The sequence below is a fragment of the Urocitellus parryii genome, chromosome 8 (assembly GCF_045843805.1).
Source record: "Urocitellus parryii isolate mUroPar1 chromosome 8, mUroPar1.hap1, whole genome shotgun sequence".
In the NCBI taxonomy this organism is placed as follows: Eukaryota; Metazoa; Chordata; class Mammalia; order Rodentia; family Sciuridae; genus Urocitellus; species Urocitellus parryii.
Genome location: NC_135538.1, coordinates 113,825,360 through 113,844,132, shown reverse-complemented (window position 1 = coordinate 113,844,132; position 18,773 = coordinate 113,825,360). Strand labels below are relative to the sequence as shown.

Below are 18,773 nucleotides of genomic sequence, written 5' to 3'. Positions count from 1 at the left end.
CTCTTCAAGGAAAGGAAAATTCTAGAAAACCAACCTAAGGAGGGGCTGGGGTTGTAGCTCAGCGGTAGAGCACTCGCCTAGCACGTGTGAGGCCCTGGGTCTGATCCTCAGCACCCCATAAAAATAGATAAATAAAATAAAGGTATTGAGTCCAACTACAACTAAAAAATAAATATTAAAAAAAAGAAAAGAGAACCAACCTAAGGAAAAGCCCTGAGATATTGGCACTGCATCTCTGGGTGGTAGAATTACCGGGTGTGGGTGTTATGTCTTGCTTCTTGGACCTGTATTTTCAGATTTTCTGCAATGACAGGTGTTTCTGGTACAATCAGGGGGATGGTGAGTTGAAGAAAAACTCTCAAAGCAGTTGCTTGATGCTAGTTCCCGATTCATAGAACCTGTTAGTTACAGAGTCCCTCTGTGTGGACGCAGGGCCGGCTGGACTGTGGCTCACTGTTCCATTTACCTACTTGGGCTTTCTTCCAAGTGGCATCTGGCTCCTGGGAGGAGGGCCTTCTGACAGCCCCTGATGGCCCCATGCCCTCCCTTTCCCAGTGACCCACCTCTGAAGGGTCACAACGGGGGGGGGGTCCTCCTCCTTGCCTTGGTGCCTCGGTGACAACAGGCATGGCAGCGGCCCCCTGGATGCGTGTGATTATGGGCCAGGACGCGGCTGATGCGCCTGGGGGGCAGCAGGGGCCAGAAGGGAAGTGTGTTTGGGGGTCTTAGCCTCGCAGGGCTGGACTGTCCCTTGCCATCTGTTTGTGGCCGAGGTCTGTGGCATCTTTCTGGTAACCACAGTGATGCTCACCACAAACTGAATGTCTGGTGGGTGCCCGGGGCTGAGTTTGGTACTTGGTGATGGCAGGGGCGCTGGGGACTCCCCGGCTGTGTCACAGGAAAGCCCAGCCTGGTGGAGAGACCCCCGGGGCAGCTGGAGGGTGAGCGTTAGGGAAAGTGAGGGGAGAGCGGGAGGCAGGGGACACAGCCTTGTCACCTGCTACTCACAGTCCCCCACTCCTGGCCCTGGCCCTCCAACAGGGAGGCCTGGACAGCTGGGAGCTGTCTCACTGGAGGCCACTAGTGGATGTCGGGGACACCCGGAGAGGGCCACGGAAAAGGTTCCAGCAACAGTGGGACTAGGTCCCTTAACAGACCCCATTCCACCTCCCGACTGGATGGGACGCCCCGGGGCCCAGGGACGCCCTCCTGGGCCCTTCTCAACCCCATGTCTCCTTGGGCCCCAGAGCCCCCCTGCCCAGGGCAGTTTCTAGGGGGTGAGGGTGGGGGTGGCAGGGTGGATCGGATGAAGCTGGGCCCTGGCAAGGGTGGGGGGCGGGGCCTGCTATGGCTAATGGCGCTCCCCAGGGTGGAACCTGACAGGCACCCTCTGTCCTGTGGACCAGGGAGTTAATGAGGATAGTAGGGAAGGTGTGAGCCCTGGGGAGCCAGGACAGGAATGGGCCTGGCCTCAGGCAGCTGGCCCGGGTTCCCCAGGGGCGGGGAGGGACTGCGAGCCTGCGGGGACCCCCTCTGGCTTTCTCTGGCTGGATCCACCTTCTGGGCAGGGGCCACCGGCCTCTCTCAGTGTCCAAGGACTCACAAGTCATCAAGCAGGACGCAGGACGCTCAGAGCTGCACAAGGTGAGTGAGGACCCGGCAGCAGGGCTCCAGGGGGACTTCAGAGTCAGCTTCGGCAGGTGTTGAATAAGCGGGGCTCTAACCCAGCTTGACCTGAGGCCAAGAAAGGGAGAGGGAGGCTGGGCTGCCTGGGCTCAGGGTGTGACCTGAGAAGGGAAGTACAGGGGACAGACGGAGGCAGAGCAGGGGTACTAAAGAAGACCGTTTAGAATGGGGGGGCAGGGATGGAACCGCAGCCGTCATTTACCCAGTGCCTGGTGTGTGCCTGGCACCCTTCTAAGCAACAAACTCATTTACCTCAATTAATCTTTGCACCAACCCTTTGGAAATTGGGCCTGTTTTTACCCCCATTTCACAGATGAGGAAAGTGATGCACAGAGAGGCTGAGTAACTCACCCACAGCCACACAGCTAGTAAATGCTGGAGTCAGGCTTTGAAACTAGGCTCCTGTAGGAATGAGCTGAATCCTGGGGGGTCACAGAGCTTTTTACAGGAATGTTCGGGTGTTTAGAGCAGGGCTTGGGGCCCTCAAGCCTTTCACACACATGCACACACACACATGCACACACACTCCAGTTATTCCATGCCATTGGAGGGCCTGGACCAGGAACAAGAGAGGAAAAAGCCATGACAAACACAAATGACAAACACAGTGACAAAGAGTGGCTGGACTGGAGCATTCATCCAGGCCGTTGGGTATCTGGGCTGGTTCCTCATTTCCTCATCCCGAGTCCCTTAAACCACAGTGTGGGACCCCGGGTGGGTGTGGGTGTCAGAATCTACAGAGGCCCCTCCAGCCTCTCCTGAGCGGCCGGGAGGTGGGGGCTGTGCAGAAGGGGCACTCCTGCAGGGGACCCCTCAAGCCTGGCTTGGAGCTGCCAAGGGAAGGGCCTCTCCAGTCCCCGGCCCTCAGTGTCGGCGGCAGGGGAGGGAAACTCTCCCAGGACCCCTCGGCCAGGGCAGAGGAAAGGCTGGGGAACGGCCCTTGAGCTAACCGGCAGGATTCTTCCCAGAGGAAGCCGGGTCCTGGCCTGTCTCTGTGCTGGTGGCAGACGATAGCCCCCAGATGACTCTAGGAGGTGAGTCACAGCCATGTCCTCAGCTTGTGGGACACGGGGTGGGGGTTTGACAGCCTGTGGAACTCCCCCTGTCCCGTCAGGGATCCATCACACAACTCTGGGGCAGTGGTCCCCAAGCTGGTCTTAGAGTCACCTGGGATCTATCAAAAATGCCAAAGCCCGGGGGTGCATGGTGGCACACACCTGCCATCCCAGCTACTCTGGAGGCTGAGGCAGGAGGATCGCAACTTCAACGCCAGCCTCAGCGATTCAGCAAGACCCTGTCTCTAAATAAAAAAATAGAAAGGGCTGGGGATGGGGCTCAGTGGTTAAAGACCCCTGGGTGTAATCCTCAGTATCAGGGAAAAAAAACCACCACCCAAAGCCACCACATCTCTGGAGGTGGGACCCAGGCTCCAGTATTGCTGAAACCCCCAGGTGGGCCTCAGTGTGCAGAAGAGCTTGGGGACCTCTGGGGGGGCCTATGGACCCTCTCACAGCCCTCTCCTCAGAACTTCAAGTTAAGCATGCCTTTTCTGCAGGCAGGGCAGGATTTCGTTTTTATAAAAATAAAATGTGTTTTATTATAAAATATTTTAAATATATGATATACAAACATAGTATTTATAAAAGTGTGTTGTTTAAAAGTAAATTATATATTTCATTATTTGTAATAAATAAATTAATATTATTATAAGACCACGTATACTCCCTGCAGAAATTTTAGGAATTATTAACAACAAAATGAATATTACCTGAATCTCAGTCCTTGATGCAGCTATTGTTGGTTATCTGTTTTATTTCTTTTTCTTTTTTATTTTATTTTTTGTACTTGTAGATGGACAGCATGGCTTTATTTTATTTATTTTTATGTGGTGCTGAGGATTGAACCCAGGCCTCACACATGCCAGGCAAGCACTCTGCCACTAAGCTACAGCCCAGCCCTCCTTTTATGTTTTAGTCAGTTTATTTTATGTTTGTGGTATCAGGGATGGAACCCAGAGGCGCTCAACCACTGAGCCACATCCCCAGCCCTATCTTGTATTTTATTTAGAGACAGCGTCTCACTGAGTTGCTTAGGGCCTCCCTAAGTTGCTGAGGCTGGCTTTGAACTTGTGATCCTCCTGCCTCAGCCTCCTGAGCCTCTGATCACAGGCTGCGCCACCGCTCTGGGCTTGTTTCATTTCCTCTTTTCTGTACTGTTGAGGGCCAGCGGGGTCAAGGTGTGGCCGGGCGTTGGCAGCTGGACTGTGGGGCGGTGGGGCAGCAGGGGCGGGTCTCTGCAGGGGCGGGCACACATCTGTGGGAGAGGCTGTGGGAGGAGGAGGCCGGGCAGGCGCAGGGAGGTGGCCCAGGGGTCTGATTTCTCCCCTGTTCTTATGTGCCTGACACAGAATGGAGCCCAACGCCACCTTCCCTGGGGGGCTCCCGGGGGCCCCCGCGCGCCTGCTGCGAGCGGCCTTGGCGGGGCTCTGCGGGCTGGTCCTGCTGGCGGGGCTGCCGGCCAACGGCCTCCTGCTGCTGGTGCTGGGCCGGGGCCCCGGCTCCCCGCGCCCGCTGCTGGCCCTGACCAACGGCCTCATGGTGAACGTGGCGCTCTCCGACCTGCTCTTCCTGGGCTGCGTGGTGCCCGTGCTGCTGCTGAGCTTCCTGCGCCACGACTGGTGGCTGGGCCCCACGGCCTGCACGGCCAGCCAGGCCATCAACACGGCCACCATGTTCTGCACCTTCTACAGCATGGTGGCCACGGCCCTTCTGCGCCACGTGGCTGTGGCCTGGCCCGGCGCCGCCCTCCCTGCCGGCCGGGGTGCCCGCCTGCTGCTCTGCGGGGCCATGTGGGTCCTGGGTCTCACCGCATCCCTGCCCAACTGGCTGTTCCAGCGGGTGACCGTGGAGCGACAGGCCGTGGGGGCGCCCGGGGCCCAGGCCTGCCTCCTGCTGCTCAGCCCGGCTCGGGCCTCGTGCTACTTCGCCCTGCTGGGGGCGCTGGCCTTCCTGCCCTGCGCGTGGGGCCTGGGCTGCGCCTTCGGCCACGTGGGCTGGCTCCTGCGGACCCGGCCGCGGGGTCCCCCGGGGGAGAGCGTCCGGGAGCACCGCAAGAACACAGGGCTCGTCCTCCTGGTGCTGCTGGTTTTCCTGCTGATGTGGGGGCCCTGCTCCGTGCTGGGCTATGTGGCGGCCACTGGCCGCCTGCCCGACACACCGGTGACCTTGGTGGCCTCCAGCCTCTGCACCCTCCTGGCCTACTCCAACTGCGCCGTCAGCCCCCTCCTCTGCTTGTGCCTCTCTCGCCCCCTCCGAGCCGGGCTCAGGGATCTTTGCCGCAGGCGTCCCAGGGGCGTGGGAGAGGCTGCTGCGGGGAGGGACAGCACCCAGCCTGGGCGCTCAGAGCCCCGGGAAGCCCAGAGGGATCTCAGCCGAGAGGCTGCTGGGAGGGTTGAGGTTCAGGGGCAGTGGGGGGAGCCCAGCTCTTCCATCCACCAGTAGGAAGACGGGTCCACGGGGGGGGGGGGGGGGGCGGCCCGCAGCTGGAGCAGTGGCTGAGTTCGAGCTCACATGTGTAGGTGACTAGGGAGGTAGGCTGGGACACCCAGACCCCTGACGCTGCTACTTTGGATGAGCTTAGGCGAGGCCTTTCACCCCTCCATGCCTCAGTTTTCTCATGTGTAAAATGTGGCCAGGAGACTGCCTCCTTCACAGTCATGAAGATGAATGAACCGCCTTAGTGCATAAGAGTGTGGGTCAGGCCAGGCGCTGTGGGGCACCCTTGTAATCCCAGCAACAGGGGAGGCTGAGGCAGGAGGATCGTGAGTTCAAGGCCAGCCTCAGCAACTTAGTGAAGCCCTGAGCAACTCAGCGAGACCCTGTCTCTAAATAAAATATAAAAGGTGCTGAGGATGTGGCTCAGTGGTAGAGTCCCTGGGTTATATCCCTGGTACCAAAAAAAAGTGTGGGTTATTATTACTATTATGATTTTCCTTCTTTTAACTCAGAGGCATTTGAGATGAATGAATCAGAGGGGCTTCCAAAGGCAGAAAAGCAAAGGGGTGACCTGGGAACCCACAGCCTGGCAGAGTCGGGCGGGGGGGGGGGGCTAAGTGGGAGGCAGGGGAGAGCTCAGAGTTGGGGGCCTTTCTGTCCCCTCTCCCTTCTCTGCCCCTCCCCCAGATCAGTCCCACACATCCCTCGGCTGTAATGGAATGGAGTGGAGCTGGGCTTGTGGATGTAGGAGCATCGGCTTGTTCCGTGTGGTTCCTCCTCCCAAGGTGGCTTGGCAGGGTTCTTCCCAGGCCACACCTCCCCACCCCTCTGCTACCCAACGTTCCTGCTCTGCGGCCTCCCTCCAGCCTCCTTGGGGCAGGCCTCAGCCTCCTGTTGGCCTGGGAACCTGGGAACCTGGAAAGTTGTCTCTACTGAAATTCCCAAGGCACATGTTTTGCTTGGTAAGAGGGCTGTCAGCTCCACAAGCACATGTGTGTACACACACACCCACACACACCCACACACACACACAACTGGCTTTGTGGTCAAAGGCTTGGGAAATATTGGCTTGAACCAAGTCAAACCTGTCCCTTGGCTGCAGAACTTGTCAGAGCCTTGAATACCCTCCCAGAGAGGCCCAGAGGAGAGGTTTCCCCAACTCCGTGCCGGGGAACCAGAGTTCTGTGGCACATACGTGGAAAGAACCCAGGAGAGGAGCTAGTGTCAGACACAACAGATGCTCCCCACGTCCTGGTTCAGGGCAGCGGCTCTGAACCCCAGTTTCTCTGCCGGGCGGCATCTCCTCTCGATCCTTTCCCACGGTGCCCAGGCTTAAGTACAATGGGCCACCGGTCATGGGAACTTCCCTTCTCCAATGCTGTGACCCCACCCCATTCCCACTCAAAGCCTAACGAAAGTCACAGGGGCATCTAATTACAGAGACTGCCGTGAATCAACTCTAATTTACTATAAAATCTTAAGAAGTAAACAAGTCCCAAACTTTTGGTATAATTAGTGCTGAATTCCTCTGATGTGCAGGTTCTGAATGACTGCCCAGAGGGCTGATCTGAGGGCAGACTTGCTGGGAGAAGACAAAAAGTCCCCCTTCCCTGGGACCCTGGTCCCTAATGTCTACTGGGACCAGGAGGAGGACAGCACTTACTGTGTACAGCAGGCCCTGGGCGTGTGCACACACTATGACGTGCCTACCTGTCACTCTGCTTGACCCGACAGTTCTTCAGGGAGGAGAGACGGGCCCCTGCACAGAGGAGCAGGAACTTCTCAGGGGCACATGGCCTGTGAGTCATCTAGGTTGGGCTGGGAGCTCCCTTTTGGTGCCCCCAGGCCCTGGTCCCTCCCACTGGCCTGGCACCAATGCTCCATGGTGGCACTGATCCCCTCCTCATTTCCCTAGATCAGGGCTTCCTTTGAGGTTATGACTGCATGTGACTCAATGTCTCTCTCACTGAGCAGGGCCTGGCTCAGTGTTCAGTAAATACCGGTTGAGAGATGAGAGATCAATTGCAAGAGTCATCCATATGCTTTAGAGAATTTGATCACGTACTCACCTCTCATCTCCTCAGTGGTTCTCGGACTCACCAGAATAAATGTCAAAAGCCTTATCATGGACTTCATGACCCTATGCATTCTGGTTTCTTCACCTCTTTGACCTCATCTCCTGCACGTTCCCTTCCTTAGCTCCAACCACATTGGCCTCCTTGTTCTCATTCAAACACACCAAACTCCTACCTCAGGGCCTTTGCACTCGCTATTCCTTTTGCTTGGAACCTTTTTGCCCTAGATATCAGAATGGCTCCCTGTCTCATTGCCTTAGAGCTCGTGTCAACTGTCACCTCCTGGTCACCTCATCTAAAATGCTACTCTACCTGGGCATGGTGGTGCACATCTGTAATCCTGATGCTTAGGAGGCTGAGGCAAGAGGATCGAAAGTTTGAGGCCAGCCTCAGCAATTTTGCAAGACCCTGTCTGAAAAAATAAAAAAAGGACTAGGGGTATGGCTCAGTGTTAAAGTGCCCCTGGGATCAATCCCCAATATTGGAAAACTAAATTAATTAAATAAAATGCCACTCTACCACTGTCTATCCTGCCATTCTCTTACTTCTCTTCCTAACCCTTGTCACGGCCCAGAACTGCTCTGTTAACCTGTCTGCTTGTGTGCCATGGTGTTTTTCTTATGTGTGTTGTTGGAGGTCCCCATGGAGACGGCCTCTCTCTGTCCACTGTGGCAGCCCCTACGCCTAGGCCCAGGGCAGTGCTCAGTGAATCCTGGCTGAACTGAGGAGAGAGAGAGAGAGAGGGGAGGTGGGCTGCGACAACCAGCGGCCCTGTGCCACAGAGAACGGCAAACAAGGTCCTACTAAAAGAACCAAATTTACTTCAGTTTAAGGCAAATTGCACACAGACGGCCTCAGAGACAGTACAGGACCAGACGGCAGAACACCACCACCACCACCACCATGCACGACGAGGAGAGAGGGCGGGAGGCCCATGCGGCAGGACGGCATGCGAGACCTGCGCCCCAGGTGGGGGAGGCGGGCGGCGGCGCGGGGAGACCCCTCCCACCTTCCCACAGCAGGGGCAGGAGCCCAAGTCGGAAGGATGGGGTGTACCTGGGGTGACAGAATGGAACAAGGTGACCCTTGAGCCAAGACGGCCTGGGGTAAGGGTCGCGCCGGGGAGGAGTGGGATGGGGAGCTGGACATGGAAGCCACTACAGAGGGAAACCCCGGGACGATCTGGTCACCCGCTCCCCATAAAGATGTGGAAACCGGGGCCCAGAAGGCGAAGGGCCTCGGGGTTCCCCCGACAGGCAGGGGCGGCGGGGCTGGAACATAGCATCCCTGCCTCCTGTCCCCGAGAGAGCAGGGCGAGGGCAGGCCCAGAGTGGACACCCCGGAGGAGCAGGGACACCTGGGGCCAGGCGTCAGCTGTGAAAGTGCCTGCAGCCCGCACCAGGGAGAGGCCTGGGCATTACGTCTGGACAGCGTCACGCGACCTGAGGTCCCAGAAAGGGCTGTTAAGAAGCCTGACCCTGGGCCAGCACGGCCCCGCTCAGGGGGCTGCAGGGCTCCCCGGCACAGGGTGCTCCTGGGAGGGTCACAGGCTCAAGCATTCCTGCAGACCCATCACCTCGGGGTGCACCACAAATAGGGCACAGGAGCGTTCATTGGAGGGGGATCCGGGATAGCAGTGGACAGCTCAGGAGGATGGGAGGGCCCTGGGCCAGGCCCAGGCTGGGTTTCGGGTGCTAGGTGAGCAGATGGGACTACTGGCAGTGATGGGGGGCGATTACCCCCATTTATACCCTCCTGGCTGGACTACCGAGGAGTATCAGAAAGCAGAGGGCTGGAGCCCAGGACCCGCGCACCCCTGCGTCCAGGCCAGGGAATTGGGGAGGAGCCTCCGGAGACCCCGCCCCTGCCAGCCTCCCAGGCACTCCGATGTCCAAAAGGCTGGGTGGGCCAACAGCAAGGGGTCTGGGGACTCAGCCTACTGGCCTGGCCCCCCACTCCCGGGGCACCTGCCTGCACAGCCAGGCTCAGATGTGCGTGTGCAGCGGGGAGGCAGGGGGCGTGCGGGCCGGGGACTGCGGCGGCGAGGGCTCGGGCGCTGCGGGCGGGGGGCGCGGGCGGATGCCCTGCGCCTTCATGTAGGACACCAGCTGGTCCGGGATCTCGGCCAGCACGTCGCGGGCCAGGCGGGCCATGCTCAGCACGTGGTTGCCTGTGCGATCCACATAGTCCCTGAAGGGCACGAACTGGCAGGCGGGAAGGCAGGGTCAAGGGGTGGCTCCCTGGACCCTGGTCTCCCAAAAATGCAGGACTGGGGTCATGTCCCACCCCCTCCAAGACCCTCCCCACCTCACTCAACTCCCCTAGGTGAATTCCCCCAGGGACCGTCTTAGTCACGGTTCTTTCATTCACTTAAAAAATACCCAAGGTGTGTCTATCCCATGCCAGGCTCCAAGGCTCAGGAACACTCCTCAATCTCTGACTCTGGGCACCGCTGTGAGCCCTTGGAAGGTGCTGGCAAAGGCCGCACAATCCCCTTTTGGGCCCCGGCCTCCTCCCAACTCTCCAACAGAGCCCTGGCTCCCTGTCCCCCTCTCCTTCTATCTTTGAGGCTAATCTGGTCAACACCACAGTCAGGCTTCTCTCCCTTCCTCCCTGCAGCACCCCCAAGGGTTCACTCCTGCCCCAGGGCCTTTGCTCATGCTGGTCCCTCATCCCAGACCACCTTTACTCTGGGTTCCATCCCTTATCTTTGTTCTCCAGTTTGTAAACCAATGGGTTATGAGAATGTCCATTTTGAGGTTCTGCATTTTGGGGTTCTGCATTGCCTGTGTACTGGGGACATGGTATACAGGGGATTCAAAGGGACACGTGCTTGCTGAGCATGGCTTCCACGGCCTGGCCAGATGGGAATTCCCTGGGGACAAGGCCCTTGCTCTTTCCATTAGTGTCCTGCGTGGAGATGTGAAGACACCGGGTCACTGAACCACACAATGCCCACTCCTGCAGAGGGCTGTGGTGACACAAAGGATAGCACCTCCACCTTGAAGGGTTTGCATGTCACTGGGAGGCCACCAGGCAGGAAACAATAGAAAGTGCATGGCCAGGGAGGCCTGGGGTGCAGGGAGGGCTGGCAGAGCATCTGGGTTGCGGGGGGGGGGGGGGGGGTGGGGGGGAAGGGGGGGGACGGACATCAGCAATGTTAGGGGAGAGCCCAGCCTCGGGAGAAGTGTGACTGGAGGGACTGACTCTTCCCTTCTGTGACGGCCAGGCCCTTCCCCAGGAGGCCTGCGGAACCCCAGGGGCTCAGAGGGCTGGAGTCTGCATTTCTGTGCAGCAGGCAGGGTCTGGGCTTCACCTGGACAATGTCCCTCTCGGCCAGCTTCCCCCGGGAGGAGATCCGCACGTCATCGCCGTCCAGCTCTACCATGGCTGCGTGGGCAGGAGCGACATGGCGGGGAGGGGTTAGTGTGGACCTGGGGGATGGATCTGCAGACTTGTCCTCCAGTCCCGGGCTACACCAGGGCAGAGGCCATCTGCGGGGCCCTCATGTCAGATACGAGGACGCCAAGGCTGGGAGTCAGGAGGAGGCCAGCCACTGAGCCCAGGGGGATCCCGCCCGGGGCTCCTGCTTCCCACCCTCCTGCTTCCCATCCTCCCCGGGTTCCAGGGTTGGAGGAGAAAGGAGCGGCTGGGGCCTCCTCCCGCAGCCTTGGGGTGAGGGCGTGGGGTGCACACCTCGACACGCCCCTCTCTGTGCAAAGAGACACACCCAGACAGTCACACTCCCAGGCCTCAGTGCTCACTGTCTGGGGCTCACAGGGCACTGGGGCTCTGGGGAACATGGGCAGGGGGGGGGGAATAGGGAGGACACAGGGGACCTCGGGACTCACCATCGAACTCTGCCTGGCCCACGCCGATGATGATGATGGACATGGGAAGTTTGGCAGCCTGAGAGACAGCGTGGGGGCGGTCAGACCCAAGGGGCCGGGTGAAAGAAACAGAGATTGTGGACGGGGCAGGAAGGCGGGTCCACAGAGAGAGGCGGGATGATGGACAGACAGGGAGAAGCACAGAAAAGGGGGAGAGAGAGAAGCGAACGGAGGAGGCAGGGCCCAGGGAAGAGGGGTGGGAGGGAGGGGGCAGGGGGAAATGGGTCACGGCCTGCTTCTGTGCCCACTGTCCCCTCTTCTGCTGTGGGCTCCCACCACGTGGGCCCCTCTGTTCTGTGCTTTGGAGGAAGGACTAGGGCAGCTGTGGTGGAAGACCACCGAGCACAAGGAGCGGTGGCTCCCCCCAGGGCCCCCCTCTACCTGGCCTGGCTGGCTGGGGCCTGGCAGCAATCCTAGAGACGGGTGAGGGAGGAAGCCACAGGCCTCGGGAGGGAGGGACCACTGGGTGTGACTCAGAGGTGGGCACAGAGCTCTGTGGCCCAGAGCCCCTTCCATCCACCACCCCGACACCCCACACCCTGGCCCTCCCCAGAGTCCCAGGAGACGCATAGCCAGCAGCCAGGACGGGATGAGGGCGGGGAGAGAACTGGGCCCCACCCAGTGACCCCCAGCTCCTCCCTCCGTGTGTCCACCCTTCTCACTCACGTTGACGATGGCCTCCTTGGTCTGCGCCATGTCCGAGATGACCCCGTCGGTGATGATGAGCAGCACCGAGTACTGGGAGCCGTCCTGCACGGCCGCCGCGCTCCTGGACCGGCGAGCGAGGGCTGAGGTCCTGGGGGCCTCTGGCACGAGGCCCCCAACAAGGACCCTGAACTTTGATGGGGACAGATTTTTGGAGAGGAGGGGTCTCTTCAGAGTTGGGGTTCACCGAGAGAGGGTCCGCAGGAAGAGAGATGCGCCACCCAGGGTCGGCAGGCCACGCCAAAGGCCCTGTGGGCTGCGGGAGGGAGCCCAGCGGCCCTGCACTCACCTGGCCACGTGGGTGACCACGGGGGCGAAGTTGGTGGGGCCGTAGAGCTGCACGGTGCGCAGGCTGCGGTGGTAAGCCTCCAGGATGCCATCGATGCCACAGCACGACGGGTTCTCCTGGTTGCCGTTCTGGGGCACAGAGGACGGAGAGGCTGAGCCCAGGGAAGGCGGAGGGGGCTACAGGAGCGCAGCCAGGGTCGGGGGCCAGCAGCCTGGGCCCCCAGAGCTGCCCTGAAGGGCCAGACCTGCTCCTTGCCCAGTGCCTGCTCAAAAAGGCCCTGGAGAGCTGGTGCGGTGATGGATCGCAAGTTCAAAGCCCGCCTCAGCCACTTAGCGAGGCGCTAAGCAGCTCAGTGAGCCCCTGTCTCCAAATAAAATACAAGATAGGGCTGGGGACGTGGCTCAGTGGGTTAGCACCCGTGGGTTCAATCCCTGCTTCCCTCAGGCACCCTCTGGCAAACCCTCCGAACCCTCATGAGTGACTCAGGAAGGGCCTGTGACTCCTCTGTCCTCAAGCGTCCTGTGCCCAGCATGGCACCTGGCACACCCAGGTGCAGGAGTAAGCTATGAGGACTGACTGTCCCCTGCTCATGGGAGGGAGGGACACAGGGAGGGAAGGTGGTCTGAGTGTCATCTACACAGGGCCCAGGAGCCCCACACGGTGCCAGGTTCTGTCACCAGGGGAACCCACCTCACCCTATCTCAGCACCCCCTTATCTTCTTTTGGGGGCTTGGGGTTAGGTCCCCTCCACCTGTACCTTCTCAGGAAGGGGGAGCCCAGAGCCAGCTGTGGGCAGCCCAGACCTGGAGGAGAGGGACTCCTGTGCAGGGAGGGCGGGGTGTGTGTTGCCAGAGGCCTTGACACTGTCCCTAGGCAGAGCAGGTGCCAAGTCCCCCAGAGGCTGCGCCTGAAGTCCCCAGGCCCAGCAGAGCAGCTGACGCCCACCTGGGCTTGTCACCACACCCCTGGCCTAGTCTGCGCCCAGCCCACTCCTGGGACCTCCTACCAGTGGGAACTCGTGCGACACCCTGCCGTCGGGGGGCAGCTTGGCGCCGAAGCCCAGGGCGGGGAACATCTTGTCGCTGTCGTAGTGCTGGATGATCTCCCCGACCGCGGTCAGCGCCAGCGCGTAGGCGTTCAGCTGGTAGGGACTCATGTAGTGCAGGGACGTGGACTGCGAGGGGTTCCCTGCGACACAGGACACAGGGACATCTGCTGGCCTGGACCCCAGGCTCAGAATGCAGAGGGGGTGTGGAAGGGCACCCTCACTTGTCTTCATCCACCCTTGACACCTGTTTCTCAGATGTGTTCCATCCTTCAGTGTGCCCAGCTGCTGGGCCTTCAAAACGAACCTGGAACCCCACCTCTGCCCCCCACAGGAGCACCGCCCTCTGCAGCCTCCTGATGGGCCTCCCTGCTTCCGTCCACCTGGTGCCTACAACCCCGCGCTCAGCTCCCCGGCGGAGTTCAGCGGTTCATTAAGAGGCAGGACAGATGACCAAGGAGCCACTGCTGTCTCTACCTCCTTGTTGTGTGACCTTGTGAAAGTTCCTTAACCTCTCAGCCTCAGTCTCCTCATCAGTAAAATGGGGATAATAGCTCCTACTTCCTAGGATGGCAGAGAATTAAGCAGGCGTTATTAATGTAAGTGTTGTCACTGTTATGATTACTAAGCCCCCCCAGTTCTGCTAGCACCCCATGATGCTGGGCCCTGCAACCCTAAGAGGGGTTTCTGACCCGGGCATGATGCCCAGGAGCCCAGATGTGCAGTGTCAGTGTCTGGCTGAGGGAGACGGCCGCATCCTGGTTGTGTCTTGGTCCTGCAGGCCTCAGGGCCTCTTTTCTTGGTAAGGAAGTGGCCAGAGAGCGTGGAGGAAGTGGCTCGTGGTCAGGTCGGCCACCGGGGCCTTGAGAGCTCTCCTCCCTCTGCCCATCCCCCACTCACCGTTGGAGGCCGTGAAGTCAATGGCCACCGTGAAGTTGATCTGGGTCCTAGAAGAGGGAGAACAGCCAGGGAGTCACCTGGAGAGAGGGAGGGCTGTGGGGAGGGTGGACCTTGCTGGGCAGGGAAGGAAGAAACCGGCTGCCACTCCTCCCAGTTCTGAGGCTGGGACAGTAACACCCGTCAGGCCTTCCCCAAGGGACTGCCATGAGCAGGAGTCAGGCAGCGCCAAGGCTCTTCTTGGTGATCTGTTCTGTGTGGGCACATGGCCACCTTCCTCCCTTCCTCCCTGGACCCTGCCCTCTGGGCCCACCTGAGTGGACCAGGTGAGGTCTGGCCTCCATGGGTTTCTAGTCCAAATTGGAGTCTGATTCAGGATTAAAATGAGTGACTAAAAGACAGACACGATACATCTCACCATGAGGGAGGGCAGGATCCCACCCGTGAAGCTGTCTTGCCAAGAGATCTGACTGAGCCAGGTGCAGTGGCACACGCCTGTAATCCCAGCAATTTGGGAGGCTGAGGCAGGAGGATCCCAAGTTTGAAGCCAGCCTCAGAAATTTAGCCAGGCCCTAAGCAATTTAGTGAAACCCTGACTCAAAATTAAAAAAAATAAAATGGGCTGGGGATGCGGCTCAGCGGTCAAGCACTCTGGGCTCAATCCCCAGTACCAAATAAATCAATAAATACAAGGGAACAGAGCACATGTTTAAATGACACCATGCAGGATGCAGCCAGCAGAATCCAGCCTGGGGAAACCACATGGAGCACAGTGGAGAGAGGTCCACACTGGACAAGACGCCCAGCTGCATCAGCATCACTTGGGAACCTGGGGCTCTTGGGTCCCCTCCGGACCTCCCAAGTCAGAATCTCCTGGGGAATGCAGGAATCTATTTTAGCCCTTCATGTGCTTGGGGGAAACAACAGATGAAAAGAGAATTAAGAGAGAAATCCAAAAATCGATATATGGATTTGCCTAGATTCCTGACTCCAACAACTTTTTTTAGTACTGGAGATTGACCTCAGGGGCACTCCACCACTGAGCCACATCCCCAGCCCTGTTTTTTATTTTATTCAGAGACAGGGTCTCACTGAGTTGCTTAGGGCCTCACTTTTGCTGAGGCTGGCTTTGAACTCCTGCCGCAGCCTCCTGTGAGCCACTGAGATTACAGGCATGTGCCACCGCCCCCAGCTAAAACAAAACATTTTTTAAACACTTTAAAGACAACTGGGGACATTTGAATACTGACTAGATATTTGGCACTAAGGAACTGCTTGATTTTTTTTAGTTATTATGGTATTATTACCAATTATGGACTATGGTTTATTTTAGTGATTCTGGTATTATGGCAATGTTTTACAAAGAGTCCTTATATTTTGGGAGACATCCTGAGACCGGCTTAGCTGGAAACTGCTAGAGCCTGATGGGGAGCCCTCGGGATTCACTCTGCCTTCTCTCCACTTTTTCACGTTTAAAATTTTCTATAATAAACTGTCAGTTTGGAGGGTTCAGATCCAGGTTGACACTCTCTGAGGGCTGTGTTCTAAGATTTGTGCCAGACACAGAGAGAACAAAGTAGATCAATACCTGGGCCCCAATGAAGTGGAGTCTTGTGGTTCTCAGACTGCAGAGAGTGTAGAGAGAAGATTCTGGGCTCCCGTCCCGAGATATCAATTTAGCTGGTCAGGAGTAGGGCCCCAGAATCTACCTCCCTAACTAAGATCTAGAGATTCTGAGGAGGGGGTTGTGGGATGACATTTGGGGAAGGTGCTCTGGTGGCCCTGAGTTGGGGCTTCCGGGCATGCGAGGAGGCAGACCTCATCTTGCATTTAGCAAAAGGTCCCTATCAGAACCCACAGCTGACCCTACAGCTGAGCTGCCCTTCATGGGACCCTTGTCCCTGGGAAAGGTCAAGGACATGGTTAACAGGAGACTCAAGTCAGGGTCTGCTGGCTGGAGACAGATGTCCCCCCACAACACGCACTCTTCCCCCTCTTCTGTAGGCATTCCACGGACTCCTGTCTCTAGGGGACAAGGAACCACAAAAGCCTGGAGCCCTGGGTGACTGGTGGACCATCTCCCCACCCAACCCTGCTGTCCCCCGGATGAGAACCAAGCATGTATGAATGGAGCCTTGAGGTCTGGGGAACACTATGGCAGCATTCCATCTGCCCTATTCACCTTCTCTGTTGTGTGTTGTCACCTCTCCGTGGGTGCCTTTGTTAGAGCCCTGCGCCCAGTGGTTCTGGCCTGCATGACAATAGCTGAGAATACTGGCTCTCCCAAAATCAGGGTGAGGGGAGGGCTCTGCCCTACTCCTTGATTCTCTCCTTCTTTGCATCCTAAAAAATGCTGGGGGTGGGGAAGCAACTGGAAAGCAGCCCCTTCTGTAAGGAATTGCTCCCTGCAGCCCCCCCCCCCTCCCGCCGCCCCCGGCTCCTGGGGCTCAGGTGTCCAGAACTTCCTCCCGGGTCCTGGAGGATGCAGGAGGTGGGCCAGAGACCAGGAGGAGAGGGTCCCTAGACAATGCCTCCAGCGCTTCCTGCCTGGACACGCAGGCCGGGCTCTCACTGCTGAGCCAGTTCTCTTACTCAGGTTCTCCAGGGAGTTTGGAGAGAGCGTGGGGAGGGAGGCTGGCTCTGGGCCAGGGCCAAGGTGTTAGCTTTGCCAGTGGCCTGGCCTGGGAGGGCTCCCTCTCACAAGACCTCACAGCATTCGGCCCTTTCACCCCAGCTCCATCCCACCCAAGTGAGGGGCCTGGCAGGGCCAAGATTAACCACTAAGGGACAAAGGCAGAAAGTTGTGACAGTGGGATCCCAGCCACCATCTAGGTGTGTAAAATGGAGACAAGGTACACACACGTACACACACACACACACACACACACACACACACACACATCTGCGTCTGTAAGTGGCAGGCGCTATGCAAATGAGAAGGATAAACAGGGTGGAAATGGTTTGAAAATTACCCGGATGCAGGGGCTGCCAGCTTAATGGGTCAGAGGAGGCAGCAGGTCTGATGGGGGAGGGAGCAAGGCCAGGGAGTGGAGCTGGCTAGGAAGGGCCAGAGGAGACTTCCGGTGACCGCAGGGAGGGTGTGTCTGTGTGTGTGCTCAGTGGCTGGGACACTTGCAACCTTGAGACGCAGAGAGTCAAGTCATGGGAAAGTGTGTTTATCATCCAGGGCCCGACCTCTCCCTCTGCCCTGGAGGACCAGGCAGCCAAGTGCCTGCTCGGTGGCGGGGACCAGCCTCTCTGGCAGCTGCCCCTGCCTGTCTCCTTTCCAGGCAGGTGCAATCGCTCACCTGCCTGCACCTGTCGGCTCTCAGCTGCCCACGCCCTGGCCTGGCAGGGATCACGCCAGACAGGCCCTTTGCTTAGGGTCAGGCTCTTTCCATGAGCTGCTGGCCAGAACCTCCTGGCCTCGCTGTGTGTCTGGGCCTGGATGCCTGCCTCTCTGGTCCTATCTGCCCCTTAAGCTCGTGTTTGACCACCTGCTGTCCCTGGGTCCTTCCCTTGCTCATCCCCTAATCCTGCTGCCCCTTACAGATGATCCCTGATAACAGCAAGCCACTGCTGCCCCCGCCCTGACAGATCAGGGGTACCGGATGCACAGAGCTGGAGGGGACCTTGACCTCACCTACTCTATATAGTCTCTTTGCAGAGGAGGACACTGCTGCCCGGGGAGGGAGAGGGACTTGACCCAAACAGTCCAGCAACTTTACGGCAAAGAGGGGCCTAGAGTCGGGGTCTCCTGACTCCTGGTCCAGGGCTTTTCCACTTCCCCAAGCCCCTTGCTTCTTTCTGTCATGGTGTCCCCAACACCTCCAGGCTCCATCTCCACGTGGGGACACGACCCAGGCTGGTCTCCCTAGCTCAGGATCCAGGGGCAGACAGGGCTCTGGAGCGGCTGTGTCCGGTCAGACACTGGGGTGTGCTCAGAGCCCAGTGTCACAGGTTTGGTCCAGGATCTCAAAGAGGCCAGGGTGGGGCCAGAGCCCCAGATGGGTCAGTGTGGGCGCCCCTCCCCCTCCCCAGGGCCGGTTCTCCTCACCCTCCTTTGATGTAGTCTAGGAAGGTGCACTCCGACTCCACCGCGAAGGACAGCAGAGTGACCTTGAAAACAAAAGGGGGCTTGGTTAGTGGGAAGCGTGGGGTGGGGAGAAGGTTCATGACGCCATGTGACAGCTGACACGGTACGCACTCAGCATGGGCCACTTTGGCCCACGTCACTGCAGGCCGTGCCCCTAGCAACCCCCTGAAGCCCTTATATTATCTCCATGTTACAACAAGGAAACTGAGGCCCCAAGAGGTGACACAGCACGTCAGGAATACTGCCAGGATGTGGCAGGCTGGGATCTGACCTGGGGTCTCATTTCAGAGCCTGCGTTCTTTATTTATTCTGGGGTACTGGGGATTGAACCCAGGGGCTTAACCACCGAGCCACCTCCCAGCCCTGTTATATTTTATTTAGAATCAGGGTCTCACTTAGTTGCTTAGGGCCTTGCTAAGTTGCTGAGGCTGGCCTCAAACTTGCCACCTTCCTGCCTCAGCCTCCAGAGCCACTGGAATTACAGGCGTGAGCTTACACTCTCAATCTTGATGTCAAACTGCATCCCAAAGGGTCCCACCTGTCACTGGAGCCCAGGGGCCCAGGCCAAGGGCACAAGTGTCCTCTGAGTGGGCGCT

The 18,773-nt window shown here is 58.6% G+C and overlaps 2 protein-coding genes across 3 annotated transcripts in view; one reads left to right on the top strand and one right to left on the bottom strand.

Annotated features, from left to right (window-relative positions):
- The first annotated feature begins 4,094 nt into the window (after positions 1-4,094).
- On the top strand, positions 4,095-5,186 carry LOC113179106 (galanin receptor type 2-like). The gene has a single exon (XM_026383524.2). The coding sequence runs from the start codon at positions 4,095-4,097 to the stop codon at positions 5,184-5,186; it is 1,092 nt and encodes a 363-aa protein (XP_026239309.2).
- Positions 5,187-9,240: 4,054 nt separating this feature from the next.
- Positions 9,241-18,773, bottom strand: part of Cpne5 (copine 5) — an 86,892-nt gene continuing 77,359 nt past the window's right edge. For both annotated transcript variants that reach the window (XM_026383645.2, XM_026383647.2), the window contains 8 exons: positions 18,139-18,200; positions 14,085-14,131; positions 13,146-13,327; positions 12,140-12,267; positions 11,812-11,914; positions 11,107-11,164; positions 10,572-10,645; positions 9,241-9,459 (listed from right to left, as the gene is read on the bottom strand). In XM_026383645.2, coding sequence (XP_026239430.1) covers positions 9,241-9,459; positions 10,572-10,645; positions 11,107-11,164; positions 11,812-11,914; positions 12,140-12,267; positions 13,146-13,327; positions 14,085-14,131; positions 18,139-18,200 — 873 coding nt within the window. The remainder of the gene's footprint in view (positions 9,460-10,571; positions 10,646-11,106; positions 11,165-11,811; positions 11,915-12,139; positions 12,268-13,145; positions 13,328-14,084; positions 14,132-18,138; positions 18,201-18,773) is intronic.

What these genes read in the sequence shown, in the direction of transcription:
- LOC113179106 (XM_026383524.2), top strand. Translation starts at nt 4,095, where the DNA reads ATGGAGCCCAACGCCACCTTCCCTGGGGGGCTCCCGGGGGCCCCCGCG.